At 44.8% G+C, this 15309-nt stretch overlaps 3 protein-coding genes across 8 annotated transcripts; 2 read left to right on the top strand and 1 right to left on the bottom strand.

The window, feature by feature from the left end:
* Nucleotides 1-35: 35 nt before the first annotated feature.
* Nucleotides 36-2840, top strand: LOC311264155 (seipin-like). Its single transcript, XM_084364777.1, has one exon. The coding sequence runs from the start codon at nt 310-312 to the stop codon at nt 1585-1587; it is 1278 nt and encodes a 425-aa protein (XP_084220903.1). The 5' UTR covers nt 36-309; the 3' UTR covers nt 1588-2840.
* A 467-nt stretch (nt 2841-3307) lies between these two features.
* On the bottom strand, nt 3308-6234 carry lrrc10 (leucine rich repeat containing 10). The gene is made up of 2 exons (XM_084364779.1): nt 6151-6234; nt 3308-6008 (listed from the first exon to the last, which is right to left on the bottom strand). Exon 2 carries the CDS (start codon nt 5904-5906, stop codon nt 5043-5045), a length of 864 nt encoding a protein of 287 aa, XP_084220905.1. The 5' UTR covers nt 5907-6008; nt 6151-6234; the 3' UTR covers nt 3308-5042.
* Nucleotides 6235-9113: 2879 nt separating this feature from the next.
* cnot2 (CCR4-NOT transcription complex, subunit 2) lies at nt 9114-15050 on the top strand. 6 transcript variants are annotated; one of them, XM_084364771.1, is made up of 15 exons: nt 9114-9217; nt 10290-10415; nt 10508-10580; nt 10780-10927; nt 11053-11235; nt 11361-11440; nt 11999-12124; nt 12354-12478; nt 12631-12748; nt 13116-13272; nt 13357-13418; nt 13838-13887; nt 13981-14081; nt 14224-14368; nt 14489-15050. In XM_084364771.1, exons 2-15 carry the CDS (start codon nt 10302-10304, stop codon nt 14573-14575), a joined length of 1569 nt encoding a protein of 522 aa, XP_084220897.1. In that variant the 5' UTR covers nt 9114-9217; nt 10290-10301; the 3' UTR covers nt 14576-15050. The 6 variants fall into 6 exon arrangements, with proteins under 6 accessions (XP_084220897.1, XP_084220896.1, XP_084220895.1 ...); XM_084364770.1 differs by having other exon boundaries at nt 11361-11458; XM_084364766.1 differs by lacking the exon at nt 9114-9217 and adding an exon at nt 9294-9530 and having other exon boundaries at nt 11361-11458.
* The last annotated feature ends 259 nt before the right edge of the window (nt 15051-15309 follow it).

Raw genomic sequence — 15309 nt, 5'->3', positions numbered from 1 at the left:
TCCGGTTCACGAGGTCATGTTGTTGTGTTTAGCGGCAGCAGCTTCCGGAAAACAAGCTAGCTAAGTTGCTGAGGAGCTTAGTTTAGACACCTTCGGAGCAAGTCAGTAGAAAACATCAAAATTAAACCTTAAGAGGGATATTTTAAAGTGTCGAGAAGCTTATGGACTAAACTCACGGACGTTAAACTAGCAGCAGCTAGCTTAAAAAGCTAAACCGGCGCTGTAGCTAAGTGCGTCTGTGCTTAGTTTAACATGGGAGAGCGAAGATAAGCGATTAGCTCCACAGCGTCGGAGGGGAAACACCCACTGATGGATGAACATAAAGAGGACCCACCACAGGGGCAGCAGTCGACGGGTCTGCAAGGAGGAACAAGTGCCCAGACCAGGACCAGAACCAGGAGAAGGTCGGCGGGTTCCGGATCAGACACGATGGGGCGCACGGTGGGACCGGTTCTGCACTGGGTGCAGGATGTGGCAGCTGTGACCCTCCTCAAAGCCCGGCGCACATTGTTTCAGGCTGCCATCCTGCTGTGTGTTCTGGTTCTGCTCCTCTGGGTGTCCATCTTCCTCTATGGCAGCTTCTACTACTCCTACATGCCCACCGTGAGCTTCTCCACCCCTGTGCACTTCTACTACTCCACTGACTGTGACACCTCGGAGTCAGGACTCTGCTCGTTCCCCACGGCCAACATCTCCTTCATGAAGAACGAGAGGGACCAGGTGATGGCTAACGGGCAGCCTTATCGCGTGTCTTTGGAGCTGGAGATGCCAGAGTCTCCTGTGAATGAGCAGCTGGGTATGTTCATGGTCAAGATGTCCTGTTACACCAAAGGTGGGAAGACCGTCTCATCAGTGGGAAGATCTACGATGCTCCACTACCGGTCCAGCCTCCTGCAGACCCTCAGTACTTTCCTGTTCTCTCCTTTCCTTCTCACCGGGGTGTCTGAGCAGAAGCAGCTCATCGAGGTGGAGCTCTTCTCAGACTACAAGACGAATGCTTATCAGCCCACAGTCGGTGCCGTCATTCAGGTCCACTCCAAGAGAGTGCAGATCTACTCATCTCAGCTCCGCATCCACGCTTACTTCACCGGTATAAGATACGTTCTGTACAACTTCCCCCTGACCTCCGCAGTGATCGGCGTGGCCACCAACTTTGCCTTCCTCAGCGTCATCGTGCTGTTCAGCTACCTGCAGTTCATATGGGGTGGGATCTGGCCCCCGGATCAAGTGAGAGTCCGGGTTATGATTGGAGACAACACCCGCATCCAGCAGAGGAGAGAGGAGGCTCGCAAGCGCATGGAGAAGGAAAACTCGCAGAAGGACCTCAGTGCTCCTCAAGTGATCGGATCCGTGAACGAGGCATCTGACTTCTCGGGAAATGGCACGGCGGTGGAGCCGCCGTCAAAGAAGCCCTCCATAGTCCCAGATGCCTCGGGGGCCGATGTGCCGGATACCAAGAAGGACGGGTCTCATGACTCCAAAGGGCCCGAGGAGACGGAAGGCTCTGACGTGTTGGACGGAGGCCAGCTGCCTCAGCAGGGTGAGACGACGCTCCGACAGAGACCTGGACCGTGGATGAGCCTGTGAACCGGGCCGCTGCACATCGTTAAAGTACCTGTCGTACATGCTCACATGCCTCAGTCATCATGTACGTGATTTGGCAGATACTCACTGACTCACGCTCCGTTTGAGTCGGCCTAAATTATAGATGCATGAGAATCTAATACTTGTGTTGTTTTAGCGAACTAACTGCAGCTTCTTGTGTTTGTGTTGAGAACACGTTACCTCATTTCTGTCTGCTCATTTTCTGCCTTGCTCTGAAGAAAACAGCACTTCTTGAAGCTTATGTTTGTGCTATCTAAACGTGTATGATGTCAGAAGCAGGCTGTGCTACATTCCAGCTCAGTATTTTCCACAGAAATCTGGCATCACCTGCAACAATTGAACACACCTTGATAAAGATAAAAACCTGCCTTTGTTTTACAGCCTTGACGTTGTGTAATCACGGCCAGGCTATGGTTGAACACACACACATCCAGACACTCCTCTCAGAGCTGAGCCTGTTTTTGAACGTAGCTGCACCGTAACAATATTTTATTCTGGTTAAAGTTGGCATTTCCAAGAGTGCTTCCCACCCTCTTAGAGGCTCCACATAAACCATCCTCGTGATTTTACTTGAGAGGCTTCTCAGAGCAATTAGATTTGGAAAGTGTTTCTAAAATAGAGTCTTTGTTTTAAATAACTTCCTTGAAAGGAATATATAATCGGTCCGGCCTGAAGGGACAGAAGACATTTGATGCTTTATCTCTTTTTGCATTAAAGACGTCTTGTCTCAGATTAACTGCTGCGGCACATTTAGTTCAAATCTCAACGCTGCTCGCTGCATCAGAACGCTTGGTTCACTGTCTGTTACAGTGCAGTTTGTACTTTACAGTTTAATGTTGTCAAAAAAATAGTATTTATTGTGCTCTCCAGAATGTTTTAGATGGAAGCAAGAACAGTTTGTTGATACGTCTGTTAACTCAACATGTTTATATTGAACATAAAGCAGCAGAAAGTATAAAAAGGATGAACGAAGTTACTGTTTTTGAAATTGATGCTGGTTGTGGTAATAAAGTGAAGGTGATGAAGGAGTTGTTGGTTTATAGGGTTCGTTTATTTAAGCTACACTTGAAGGGAGGTTCTGGTTTAAGCAGGTGAAAGGACGTGTTGATGTACCAAAGATTATAACTCATAAAGCACTCATCTTGGACTTTGTCATGCATAATATTCCCTGTAAATGTCTCTGAAGTTATGTGTTATTTGTGCATTTAACACATTAAATAAACACACAGCACTCACGTCTTTTTCTTTATTGTCTTTCCTAAAAAAACTGGAGGCCATCTCTGTCAGATAATGATAAAGATATAATTATAAATAATGAAACAACTCACATGTTTGTGTGTACACACGTCTGCTAATTTTGGCACTTGCAGTAAAAGTAGAAAAAGAAAGTACAAAGTGTCCCTTTAGTTGTGAATTATACATGAAGTTTGAAGACTCAAATCTCCATGTCAGAAAAAGTAGATGAGGAAATAAATGTTTAAACTTTTACCAGTTAAAACACACAAGTCATACAAATCTTCTACTCTCATAATATTTCAGATTTCAGTTTATGAGTCAAGAAAACCTTTTCCAGAAACAAACAGATCTCCAACATTTATGTATGAAACGAGACAGTGACGAATACAAACCTGATCTATCTCCTCAAAATGTTCGTGGTTGGAAACAGAAGATATTAAACATTTATTTTTCTAAACACCACACACACATACACTTCAGATTACGTTACATTCGTAGTACGTTCCTTTTTTAAACTTTTCTGATTTAATGAAGGATTCAAAACAAAGAGTTGATCACAGGTGATATTAAACATGTTGATAAGAACTTGGTCGGTGTAGTTTCTGTGTGTTTAGTGAAGAAATGTAGAGCGAAAAGAAAAAAACACACTCATATTTCTGTGCAATTGATAAACAAACTCCCTGTTACATGTTTGCAAACAGTAGCCAAGTAGTGACAGACATAAAATCTGCATTCCCTGTGAAATGTCTGTATATGACGACAGTTAACGCACATGTTGTGTTTGTGACGCATCAAACTAGAACAGAGTTACTGAAGATGTGACGAATTCAGAACAACTTGAATACTAAATGTCCTCACACTTTCCTCACTGTCGTTGGAGTCAGGTGTTTTTTGACATACACTGTATATGATTTGAAAGACAGAAAGAAAAATGTCTTTATTCGCTCACAGAGTCTCACAACAGAGTCGTTGTTGTAGCTGAGTTGTGTTCATGCGGTTTGAAATCATCTCATCTCCAGGATCACGTCTGGTGCGCAGCATGTTTTTAATCAGGTTTTCCTGCATTGCCTAAAATGAAATCAAACTGTCACGACGCGGATGACATTCAGTCGTGTTTACATAACATTTCCGTGGCCGACTGAGTATTTGGGAAAAGCTGCACTTAGGATCTGTGGCAGATTAGAGCCTCATGGTGATGATATTAAGGCCCATTAGCGGTCTTTATTCAAAGCCACATCCCCAATCTATCAGATAAATTATGCATTGGTCTGGATAAGGAGTGCACTAATTGACTTAAACCATCCATCACTGGTATTAAAAACCTCACTGGATTTAGCCTCAGAAGGTACAGATACTATCTCAGACTTCGTGTCCCTTTTTCTTTTTCTCGTCGTCCTGCGCTGAGAGACTCTGGGCTGATGCGCTGGCATCATTTCCCTTTTTGCTGATTTAATGTTTTTTGTTTTTGCATCTGCTGACATCAGCCTCGAGAACAAGATCTTACACGAGCCACAGAAAAGCCCCAGCAACCAACTGCACAGTCACTTTAAAGGAACATTACGTAGAAATTGGCATTTTGTGTGATTTAACGCCCCTCCCACACTTTCTGAGTGCAACACAACTGTCGTAAACACAGATCCCAGGTGACAGAGACACCATTCAGCCTATTACAAGACTCTGAACCATCAACATGATTTTGAAGCTGTTATTTTAAGCTGAAAAAAGTTACATAATGTTATTTTAACTGAAAAGCATGAATGGATTGTCTGCAAACACACCACTAATCAAGCAGGAACGCACGCTCGCCAGCACTGCTTTCCTACAATCTGTACAATTTTATAAAATCATCAATAATACGTCTCGTTCCACAGATTAAAACTTTATAAATAACACAAGAATCTAATGTGGATGAAAATGAATAGAAGCTTAACATGTCACTGTTGTTGCTGATCATTTAAGGGCACATACAGAGTTTTTAGAAATAACATTTCATTCGGTATTAAATAACCAAACAACACTTTGTTTTCAGGATTCAGATTTCCCTTTTTTCACGCAGCCCACGCTCTTAAAGCTCATATGATTTTTTCGTAACCATATAAGGACGAGCCGTCAGCCTGATCCACTCTAAGTGTCCCACTTGAACGTCACCCTGTCCCGGCTGGCCTCACACCACAGCTGGAGGTCACTTTGTTCCTTGACCTCTAGATGTTGTGCTCCTCCTCGGTGTGTGCTTCCGTAACCTCTGCTGTGGTCTCGCTCGCCGCTTTTGACCCTTCGTCCTCCTTTTCATCGTCCGCGCAGTCCGCCCAGCGCCCGACTCTTCGGACTCCCTCCCCCACCACCGGGGCGTTCACGCAGGGGTTGTGGTCATATATGACCAGTTTCAAGCCCTGCAAGTGAGACAGGCCTGGGAAGCGGCGTATTTTGTTCCGATCCACGTCAATGACGGCGAGAAAGTGCATTTCCAGCAACACTGGTGGGAACTCTGCCAGCTGGTTCCCTGCAAGCCAGACACTTCTCAGCTCCTCCAGCCTGCTAAGCTCTTTAGGTAAACTCTGTATCAGGTTATAACCGAGGTGCAGGGTCTTGAGATTAGGGAGCTCGCAAACCACAGCAGGGAAAACAGTGAAGCAATTAGTCTCCAGCCACAGAGTGGTAAGTTCCTTGAGATCACTCAGCTCTCTGGGGAGGCTGTAAAGCCTGTTGTTACCCAGGTAAAGGATGCTCAGCTGGGGCAATCTGCAGACGGCTGCAGGGAGCTCTTCAAAGCAGTTAAAGTCAAGGGCCAGGAGCTGCAGCTTCTTTAGGCCCTGCAGCTCAGCAGGTAAACTGCTGAGGTTGTTGTCACTCAGGTAGAGCTTCACCAGCTCATCGAAGACGCAGGCGGCCACAGGCAGCCGACGCAGCTGCCGGCTGCTCAGGTCGAGGGTCCGATCGAGTGGCATCTCCTTCAGGTCGCCCACTAGGAAGCGTTGGCAGCGCTCTGAGGGAATGAAGGCAACGACGCCTCGCATGGCGTTCCCCATCTCGCTCGAGGTCTCTGACACACCACCGGTCCTCCACATCAATTCAGTGCCAGACAGGGGTTTGCACTGAGGTGGGCTGGTGACGTCTCCAAGTCAATTTTGATGGCAACCCATTAATGCTCCTTCACCGCAGTTATTGATCTTGACAATATGAGAAAACAAAACAAGTTCGTAAACCACTTTGACGCTCTTTCATAACACTAAACATCACAAGTGGTCAACAACACAACAGAACACACAACAGGCATTATGAAGATCCCAATCATGATCGAAAAGCACCTACTTTCCCATGTTTTCCTGCTGATGTCCATGACTCTCAGCATCTCCCACAGTAAGCGATGTGTTTATCCAACTTAATGAGCTGAAAACGTATTGTACTCTCTGGGCAGATATTCCCCAGTGCCGTCCTCTCACTGTCTCTCAGTGGCTCGGAGCTTTGCCCTGACTTTCATGGCGATAGCAACCACGAGCTGCTCTCTCCTCCCCATTTGTGCCTAATGACTTTCCCCCCTTCTTACTCCAAGAAGACAGAGGTAGGCGAGAGAGAGAGGGAGAGAGGCAGGAAGGGGCAGGGTGCCACGGGTAAGCATAAGAAGTGCTTTGTGATGAAAGAGCAGCGAAGGTCATTTACATTCTGTTTTAATCGGACCGAACGCAGTTCTGGGTCCGTGCCACCGGGCCGGACGAGTGGGGCCTCTGCTGTGGAATAATTTCAAGAATTTGTCAGCGTTCACATGGAGACCAAAGAGGGAGTTTGTATGTGTTTTGCTCTGACGTCGATTGTAGGCTGTTTTGTTTCTGCAGGGAGAAGAGACATTAAGCTACATGAAGTCCCAGAAAGAACATAGAGTTGCACTGAAGTGTGGTGGACATCAACCTTCTGGTCTCTATGAGGCAAAGACTTCAGTTGCCACAAATCCTCCAAATGAAGGTGCTGAGCTGTAACAAGTGGCGTGTCACCGCACCTGCCCGAGGTGTGATTTACCCGCGCTATCTCACATACCTTTATTAGAAACTATTTTCCAACCAGATAAAACTGAGAAGGAATTTCATTTTTCTTATCAGCAGGTTCGCCGCTTGTCTGTTTTCACTCACTGACAGGCTGTTTTTAGCACTCGTCCTTCTCCTTATCCACTCGCAGCCTGGGGGCCTCAAACAGCCAACAATACAGCCCACGATAAAGAACCATGTGAGCCACGATAGATCCCGTTAGTGGCAGAGATTTTAATAAAACTGGGTCATTACTGGAGCAGGTGTCTCCAACAATGTCTGAAGTTACACCTGCTTTTCCTGCTACGACAATTCAACATCTCTGCTGGGAACAAAGGTGCAGAAACCACGTCTCATGGTCTTCTTCCTGATGGAGATGGCTCACTAAACCATCTATTGACGACTGAGCAGCTCCATCTGGTGAGAAAGGCCATGAGATGTTATTGAAAGCTTTGGAAACAACCCGTACGTTGGACCTTGTGACCTTGAATTGTAGCTGCTGTTTCCAAAGATAAGAATGGGCCTTGAAGCTCATCTGTAATATCTTTGCTTAGTCTAGTACAGCAGATTCCCACATGGCAAAGTCGGTCTGTCCAAGTGACGGGCCACACAGCTACACTCGGCCCACATACACTAATAAATTAAGATCCAGATATGGTTGCCAGATCACAAGGGGTCCATGACAGGCCTGCTTGGGTTCAGCCGTGAATGTAGCTGGCACAGTTCTGGCCTACCAGGGTGCACCTGGGCATAAATAAGCTGCTGGGCTCCAGTGAACCCTCACTTTCTGTGCACTGTGCACAACTTCCCATGCTTGGAGACCATCTGGCCCCAGATTTGCTGTGTGTTACTTTAATTAAAAACAAATATATGTAGGAATATGCAACATGTAAGCACACTCTTCAACAGGAGCTCAAGATCAGAGCAAAGCAGGACCCAATGCTTTTAGCTCAGCAGCCGCAGTGAAGATTTCAGCTTTAAAAAGTAATTCACGTTTTCAAATGAATTTGAGCCTTGGAATAAGCAGGACGAGCTGTATGGAGCTGTTATATGTTTTCTTAAAGAGGTCATATGATGCTAATATTCAGGTTGCTTCTTTTATTTGGGGGTCCTATTAGAATAGATTTACATACCTTAATTTTCAAAAAACACATTGTTTTTCTCATATTGTGCAGGAGCAGTGTTTTCTGACTGAGTAACTCCCTTTGGTGTCGACTTTGGGCTTTTCCACTTTGCAGAACTTTTACATGCACAAAAATGCTTCATAACACAATAAAGAAGAGGGAAAAACCCAAAACAAATCATATGCCTTCTCTAAAAGAAGTCAACATAATGTCTGTTGTTCAAGAGAATGCTGCAGCACTGTTTTGCTGTGAAAGGTCAAGAAATGTTTTTTGGACTACAACGCCTGTGCTCGGGTCCGATCACATATAAAATCACATATAAAAACATTACGTCATCACGATCCACCCTGCGGTCTCTCTGTCACTCGCTTACAAAACAAATGCATGCACCTTTACGACAGCAGCCGCTGGTGAAGTACCACTTTTGTCCAAAGGGGGCGCTAGAATCAACAAAGACTGAACGTTCCTCGCAGTTGCTTTAATTTTTATACTTTTCCTCCCCTTTTACTAATTTTTTTACAAAAAAAAGAAAAAATATATTATTACTACCAATGTGTGTGTATTTTGGGGAAAATAAGAATTTAATTATATTTAAAAAAATACATTTTTAATAGCTTTCATAGGCTACAAACAAGTTGATATACAGTGAACTGGAGTCCTGCTCAGTTTCCTGTGACATTAATTTCCACTTTAGTGTCATCAAACGCTGCAAAAAGAAACAAATATGCATGTTGAAATGCTGAGTTGTTGTTTTTTTTGTTCAAATACACAAAAAACAAATAAAAATTTAGAGGTCTGCTTAATAAAACAAGTACATTTTCCAATCTCTGATTTTCTACAGGAGTCACATATTATTTTAAATCTGTGTTTTTAATCATCTTTCATTTTGTGAATGTCTTATTTAGCTTAAAACAATAATTAAATGAGTTATGCACATTTCCTCTGAGGTAATGATCACACCTTCTGATCACAGGTGGGAGGCTGACAGTGTTTATGATCCCTGATAATAAAAAATAATGTAGATATTATATTTCTTGTTGTGTCTCTGTGGCTCTCTGGTGTTGTGGTGTGTTGTGTTGTGCAGCAGCTGGAGGATGAACAGTGTGTGACATGTTCAGTGTTGTGTACGGAAGTGACCAGCAGGTCGGGAGGTCAGAGGGTAAAGGCTATCCCCTCTTTCGATTCAGGATACACACAGCCATCTTGGATCTAACGAAGAGAAGGGAAATTAATGCGGTGAGGATAATTTACTTATTTTCCCCGTCCCGTGAGCTCGGTTCTGTGCACACGTAGAGCTTCGGGATGAGATATTTATGTCGTCGTTTTCCTCCGTTTGGACACGGAGCGGGTGATTAGCCGTTAGCTCCAGCAGGCTGTCGCTGCTACTGCTGCTGCTCCAAACGCTCCCCGTACACTGAGGCGACAAAACGGACAGCTGACTGTGGATATATGGAGGCAGAGAGGGCCCAAATCGCACTGACTGCTGCTTTGTAGCGAAGTCAAAGTGTTTCGGAGCTGAAAGCTTCGTGGTGCTTCGCTTTCTGCTCAGGTAGCCCGCTCGCAAACTGACGTTAAGCTAGCTAAGCTAACGCGGATTGATTCCAAAGCACTTAGCCGCTTGCTGCTAGGCTAACTAGCATGTTAGCAAGCTGCTGCTGGTGGCTTTTCCTCACCAGGGTCTAATTAGGTGAGTGTTCAGCGCTGGAGACCTGCTAACACCAGTCCGAGTTGAACAGGGGGAGCGTTAACTGCTGCCGCCGCTGTCACTGGTTTGTTTTCCACACGTTGTGGATGATTTAAGAGTTTATTTCGAGAAGGAAGTTCAACATTTTCTTTCCCCATATGCGAGCACTTCACAGCAAAGTTGGCACAGACTGTTAAAACTTTGTTTCAGCGAGACTAACGAGCCAAGTGTGTCAGTGAACTACAGAGAAATGATATCAAATAACGATTCGTTTGATTTAAAGGTCCACTAATTGAACAATATTGTGCTGTGCGTGTGTAAAAGTTGAGATAATATTAGGGTTATGTAATGTCAGGGAAGTGCTGGAAGGAGCAGATGCTGAATGAAGAAAATAAAATGCTGTCAGTTATGGTAGAAATAGTTGAACCTTGATGGCTGTGTGATAATAAAACTACTTAAAGTGACACATCAGGTGGTTAAATGGAGATATGTGGAAGAGGAACAGTGCAAACACTTCAGAAATGTGAATGTCTCTATAAGATTGTGTTCGTGTTCGTTCTGATTTTGCTTTTTAATAACTTGCACATCTTTAACAACGACTCTTTTCTCTCTTCCTCTCTCCAGGTGACAAAAGGCATGTTTGGTGCTAGAAAGAAATTTGTAGAGTTCGTCGAGGTAGTCGATAACGACTTCTCCGATGAAGGCATGTACTACAACCAGCCGATGTTCCCACATCGATCGGACAAAGACGTGAGTTTGTTCCCCGTTTCCTTCAGTTATCGTCAGCGGATGTGTTTCCTGGTTTTCTTACCCTGTCCTGTCTGCAAATGTTTTTCTATTAGATGCTTTCATCTCCCTCGCCATCGTCGTCGGGTCAGCTGTCGCAGCTCGGTGCGAGTTTGTACGGTCCACAAAGTAAGTGTTTATTTTCCCTGCAGTCACACACAAAGTAGTTTTCTCAACTGTTGCGTATTTGGTGCTCGATGCAGGTTTTTATGAGGATCTCTTGCCGATAAAATCGGAGCTACTTAAAGTTTAAATTGTGGACATTTTGCAGAAGAGTCTTCTCTGAGCTGTCTGACAGTATTTGTTTTTCTTCCATGTCTTTCTGCAGGTGCACTCGGCTTCTCGGTAAGGGGCATGGGGAATAATACGCCTCAGTTAAATCGAAATCTAACGCAAGGCACGCAGCTACCCAGTCACATCACCCCCACGACGGGGGTCCCCACCATGTCCCTCCACACCCCTCCATCACCAAGCAGGTGTGTACGAAGGAGTTCACTTGTTCGTGAGTTTGTAGACTCGGTTTAGACGCACAGGAGTGTGGTTTATAATGAATATAATATAATTTGAGTCCACTAAATCGGTGCTGATGATGTTTTAACAGGGGGACATTACCGATGAACACGAGGAACATGCTGAATCACTCTCAGGTCGGTCAAGGCATCGGAATGAGCGGCAGGACCAACAGTATGGGCAGCTCGGGGCTGGGCAGCCCCAACCGCAGCTCGCCCAGTATCATCTGTATGCCCAAACAGCAACCAGCACGGCAGCCTTTCACCATCAACAGGTACACAGACACGTGTTCACTCGTGTGACACATGTCGGTACAGATGTGCTGCTTTGTGTCCTGTACAGGTCTTAAAACAGAAGTAAGTGTTTCTTGTGTTTTGGTTCTGTTTTTAATCTCTGCAGCATGTCAGGATTTGGTATGAACCGCAATCAGGCTTTTGGGATGAACAACTCATTATCAAGCAACATCTTCAATGGCACAGGTTGGTGTGGTGAGCCAGGTGGGCATACCAATTAATCATTAATTTGGGTGTTTTATTCAAATGTACTCTCTTTTTATACACAATATAATTATTATAAAAATGTGGGGCAATCTGATCTAAAAAATGTGAAAATGTGATTATGCAAAATACCACAGTGAGAGTTGCGTTTCATAAACTCACCTTGCTGCACAAAAATGTTTAAGTTAGGGTTAGTGTCATCATGACGAGATGACCTCGCTTACTGTGAAATGCAGTGACCAGTGTCTTCTCGAAGCAAGAGGATCAGTGTAAACTGATCTGGGCATTTTGTTGGTGAAAGTAAAAATTAATTTCTGAATAAAAGCGCAAAGAGTAAAACCGTCGTATCGCTTTATGTTTGTCTGCTGAAGCAGACGGAGAGTAGTACTCGTTAGTTTTTGGGCGACAGTCATGACGTAGTTGAGGGGCCATACTTTCATTCATTCATTAGATTATCAATAATGGCCACGTTATTACACAAATACATTGCGTTGAAGGTGACATTGCACGTTACAAGTTCCTAACCTTCTGTTGCTGCAGATGGGAGTGAAAATGTAACGGGGCTGGATCTGTCAGACTTCCCTGCGTTAGCAGACAGGAGTCGGAGAGAAGGGACTGGAAACCCAACACCGGTGCTCAACCCACTGGCTGGACGGGCTCCCTATGGTAGGCCATTAGGCCCGCAAAGATTTCTTATTTTCACACGAGCAGTAGGCAGTAGTTTCCCCTAGGAGAGGAAAAGGTCTCTTGATTCGGTTTTTACAATACAAGCCAAGGCTTTGTTTTGTCCACAGGAGCATGAAATGCTTATGATGCCCATTTGTTGTGATTTGTTTTTTATTACACTTTGGGGAACTATAATCTCTACTTCACTGTGTTCACCATCATCATCAAGTTGGCATGGTGACCAAGCCATCGACCGAACAGACACAGGATTTCTCCATCCATAACGAGGACTTCCCTGCACTGCCTGGCCCAAACTATAAGGACCCCACGTTGAACAGCGATGACAACAAAACTGTAAGTGTGAGCCACTGATGGCTCTCCAGCACAATCTGGAAGGATGTCTGTGTTTTCCTTTTCTTAACGTTACACATCAAAGAGAATAATTTATAATGCATTTCCATGTTTTTATCTTTCTGTGCTTTAAAACTGTTTTTCTTTGTGCTCAGAACTTGAACTCCACAAGCAAGAGCACATCCAACGCAGATGGGCCCAAGTTCCCCGGAGACAAGACGGCCTCAGCACAGAACAACAACCAGAAGAAAGGCATCCAGGTGTTGCCCGATGGTGAGACCTCTCAGCCAATCGTATCGCTCCAATTCCACTGAGACATCCCTTCTAAATCGCACAACTTGGGTGAGGCAGTTGGGCTCTCTACCCAGCATTTGGTGTTAGATGATTATTGGATAGGCTACAGTGAGGAATCCAAAAGAATATGTTCTGTATGATACAGACCATCATCATCTTTCCATTAGTCTGTCTGTGGCCATCACTTGATTAAAAAATAATTGGCTTGGTTTGCTCTCCAATGCGTGCACACAATGTGGTTTAGAAATGTGGAGGTAATGTATTGACAGTAAGTATTAACTGTACGTCACGGCACAGTTTTCTGCAGCGTGTTGAACTCTGAATTATCCTGCTGCCACTGCTGCAGGTCGGGTGACGAACATTCCCTCAGGAATGGTGACAGACCAATTCGGCATGATTGGCCTGTTGACGTTTATCCGGGCAGCGGAGACGGATCCGGGGATGGTCCATCTAGCGCTGGGAAGTGACCTCACGACACTGGGACTCAACTTAAACTCACCAGAGTAAGACAGCCGTTCTAGCCCAGTTGAGTCGAGCAAATGTTCGTAGTGGTTAAAATAACTCACTGCAACTTTCTTTTCCGACAGGAACTTGTACCCCAAGTTCGCCTCGCCTTGGGCCTCATCGCCATGTCGACCTCAAGACATTGGTAAGCCATGAGCGTGAATTGTGTTTTGACGGCTTTTTAATCTTTCTTTAATCATCTTATTTAAGTGATTGTTTGACAGTCATGATTAGCTTTTGAGATTTGGCAAAGTCTGAAGACGTTTTAATGCTGACAGGCAGGAGGGGGAACCAGGTGAAGCCTCCTCGTCTATGTTACATGTTGTATATCATCGGCTATAAGATCTGCTGCTGTCTGTTGTTTTAGAGCTGTAGCACTCCCATGTGAGTTTGTCAGTTGCTTGTTTTTGCAACTGGACACATCCTGTCGGCAGGCGGCTGAGTGCTGTAACCAGTGAACTGACTGATTTTTGTGGTGTTTAAGTGCATTATTCTTCACAAGTCTTACACTAGATAAGATGCTGGTTTGTGTTGTGCTAACCGACTTGTGCTTTCCTTTTTCAGACTTCCATGTTCCCTCTGAATACTTAACCAATATCCACATAAGGGACAAGGTAATTATGAGCTTCAGCACAGCGCCACAATAAGTGGTTTTAACCCTCAGAAGTGCACAACTAATGTGTTTCTTTTTGCTGTCCTGCCTCCAGTTGGCTGCAATTAAACTGGCTCGATATGGTGAAGACCTGTTGTTCTACCTGTACTACATGAACGGTGGAGACCTGCTACAGCTTCTGGCGGCAGTAGAGCTGTGAGTACTTACTGCTAAATGTTTCTTCTCTGTGTGGACAGTGTTGACCTATTTGTGTGTTTTTTTTTGAGGTCACAAGTCAGTTGCTGGATTTCTTCCCCCTTTTTTTTTGTGCTCAACTTTTTGTCACTTCACTCTCCAGCTTTAACCGGGACTGGAGGTACCACAAAGAGGAGCGGGTTTGGATAACGAGGGCGCCTGGCATGGAGCCTACACTGAAGACCAATGCCTACGAGAGGGGAACGTACTACTTTTTTGATTGTCTTAACTGGAGGAAAGTAGCCAAGGTAACAATTTGTCTGTCTTTTCATAATCTGCCGAAACGGCATCAGTGTTGCGCTTTAACGACTTGTTGTTGTGGATTCTAGCTTCGCCTATCGTGTTAATATTGTGTCTGCGTCTCTAAGGAGTTTCATCTGGAGTATGACAAGCTGGAGGAGAGGCCACACGTGCCAACAACATTCAACTACAACCCAGCCCAGCAGGCCTTCTAAGGCCCGACCAGTCCAAAGGCCGCAGCTGTTCCTGCACACAACACTGCTGTCCAGGAGGGGCGCTGTGGTCCACACAGCTTGGTTTTTATTCCTGGAGGATTTGGCTATCTGACTGCAGGGGTGGTCACCACCATCAAAACTGCCCTGCCTTTCCAAAATTACATGCTGCCCAAAAACACCAACACTTGTTTTGTTTTTATTCGTTAAGTTCCTCCTGTTTTTTCTTGTTTTGAGCAGGGTCTGTGTTATGTTTACGTCTCTGAATCTGAAGCCTGTTTTCTTGCAGAAAGGAGGACTGACCTTGTGGCGTAGGACAGTGACAGAACAAAGGTTACGCCTCGTATTCACAAGTGTTGAGAACAGATAAAAAGCCGGGGGAAGCAAAAGTTGATATCCTCAGACGCAAGTAAAAGGGTGACAGAAATGCAATGTTTATTGTTGCACTATATTTAGTAATAAAAGAACACAAAATTTGTTTGTGATTTTTTTATGTGAACACTCCCTGATAATATTTTTTCCTTTTCCATTTTTTTGTTATGGGTCAGGGGGGTTCATGCAACTTTTCCACATGCATCCCTTCATCATCTCGCCCTTTTTTTAAATTTCTTTCTTTCTTCCTTCCATTCACATCGATTCCAACCTCTGTATTTGCACCACCGACCTGTTTTCCGTCTCATACTCTGCCTCTCTCCCTCTGTCCGTCTCTCTCTCTGTGGTTCTGTACCGGTCGAACA

This window comes from Pagrus pagrus (assembly GCF_965226575.1).
Source record: "Pagrus pagrus genome assembly, chromosome: 10".
NCBI lineage: Eukaryota > Metazoa > Chordata > Actinopteri > Spariformes > Sparidae > Pagrus > Pagrus pagrus.
This window is presented reverse-complemented; position numbering and strand designations above follow the sequence as displayed.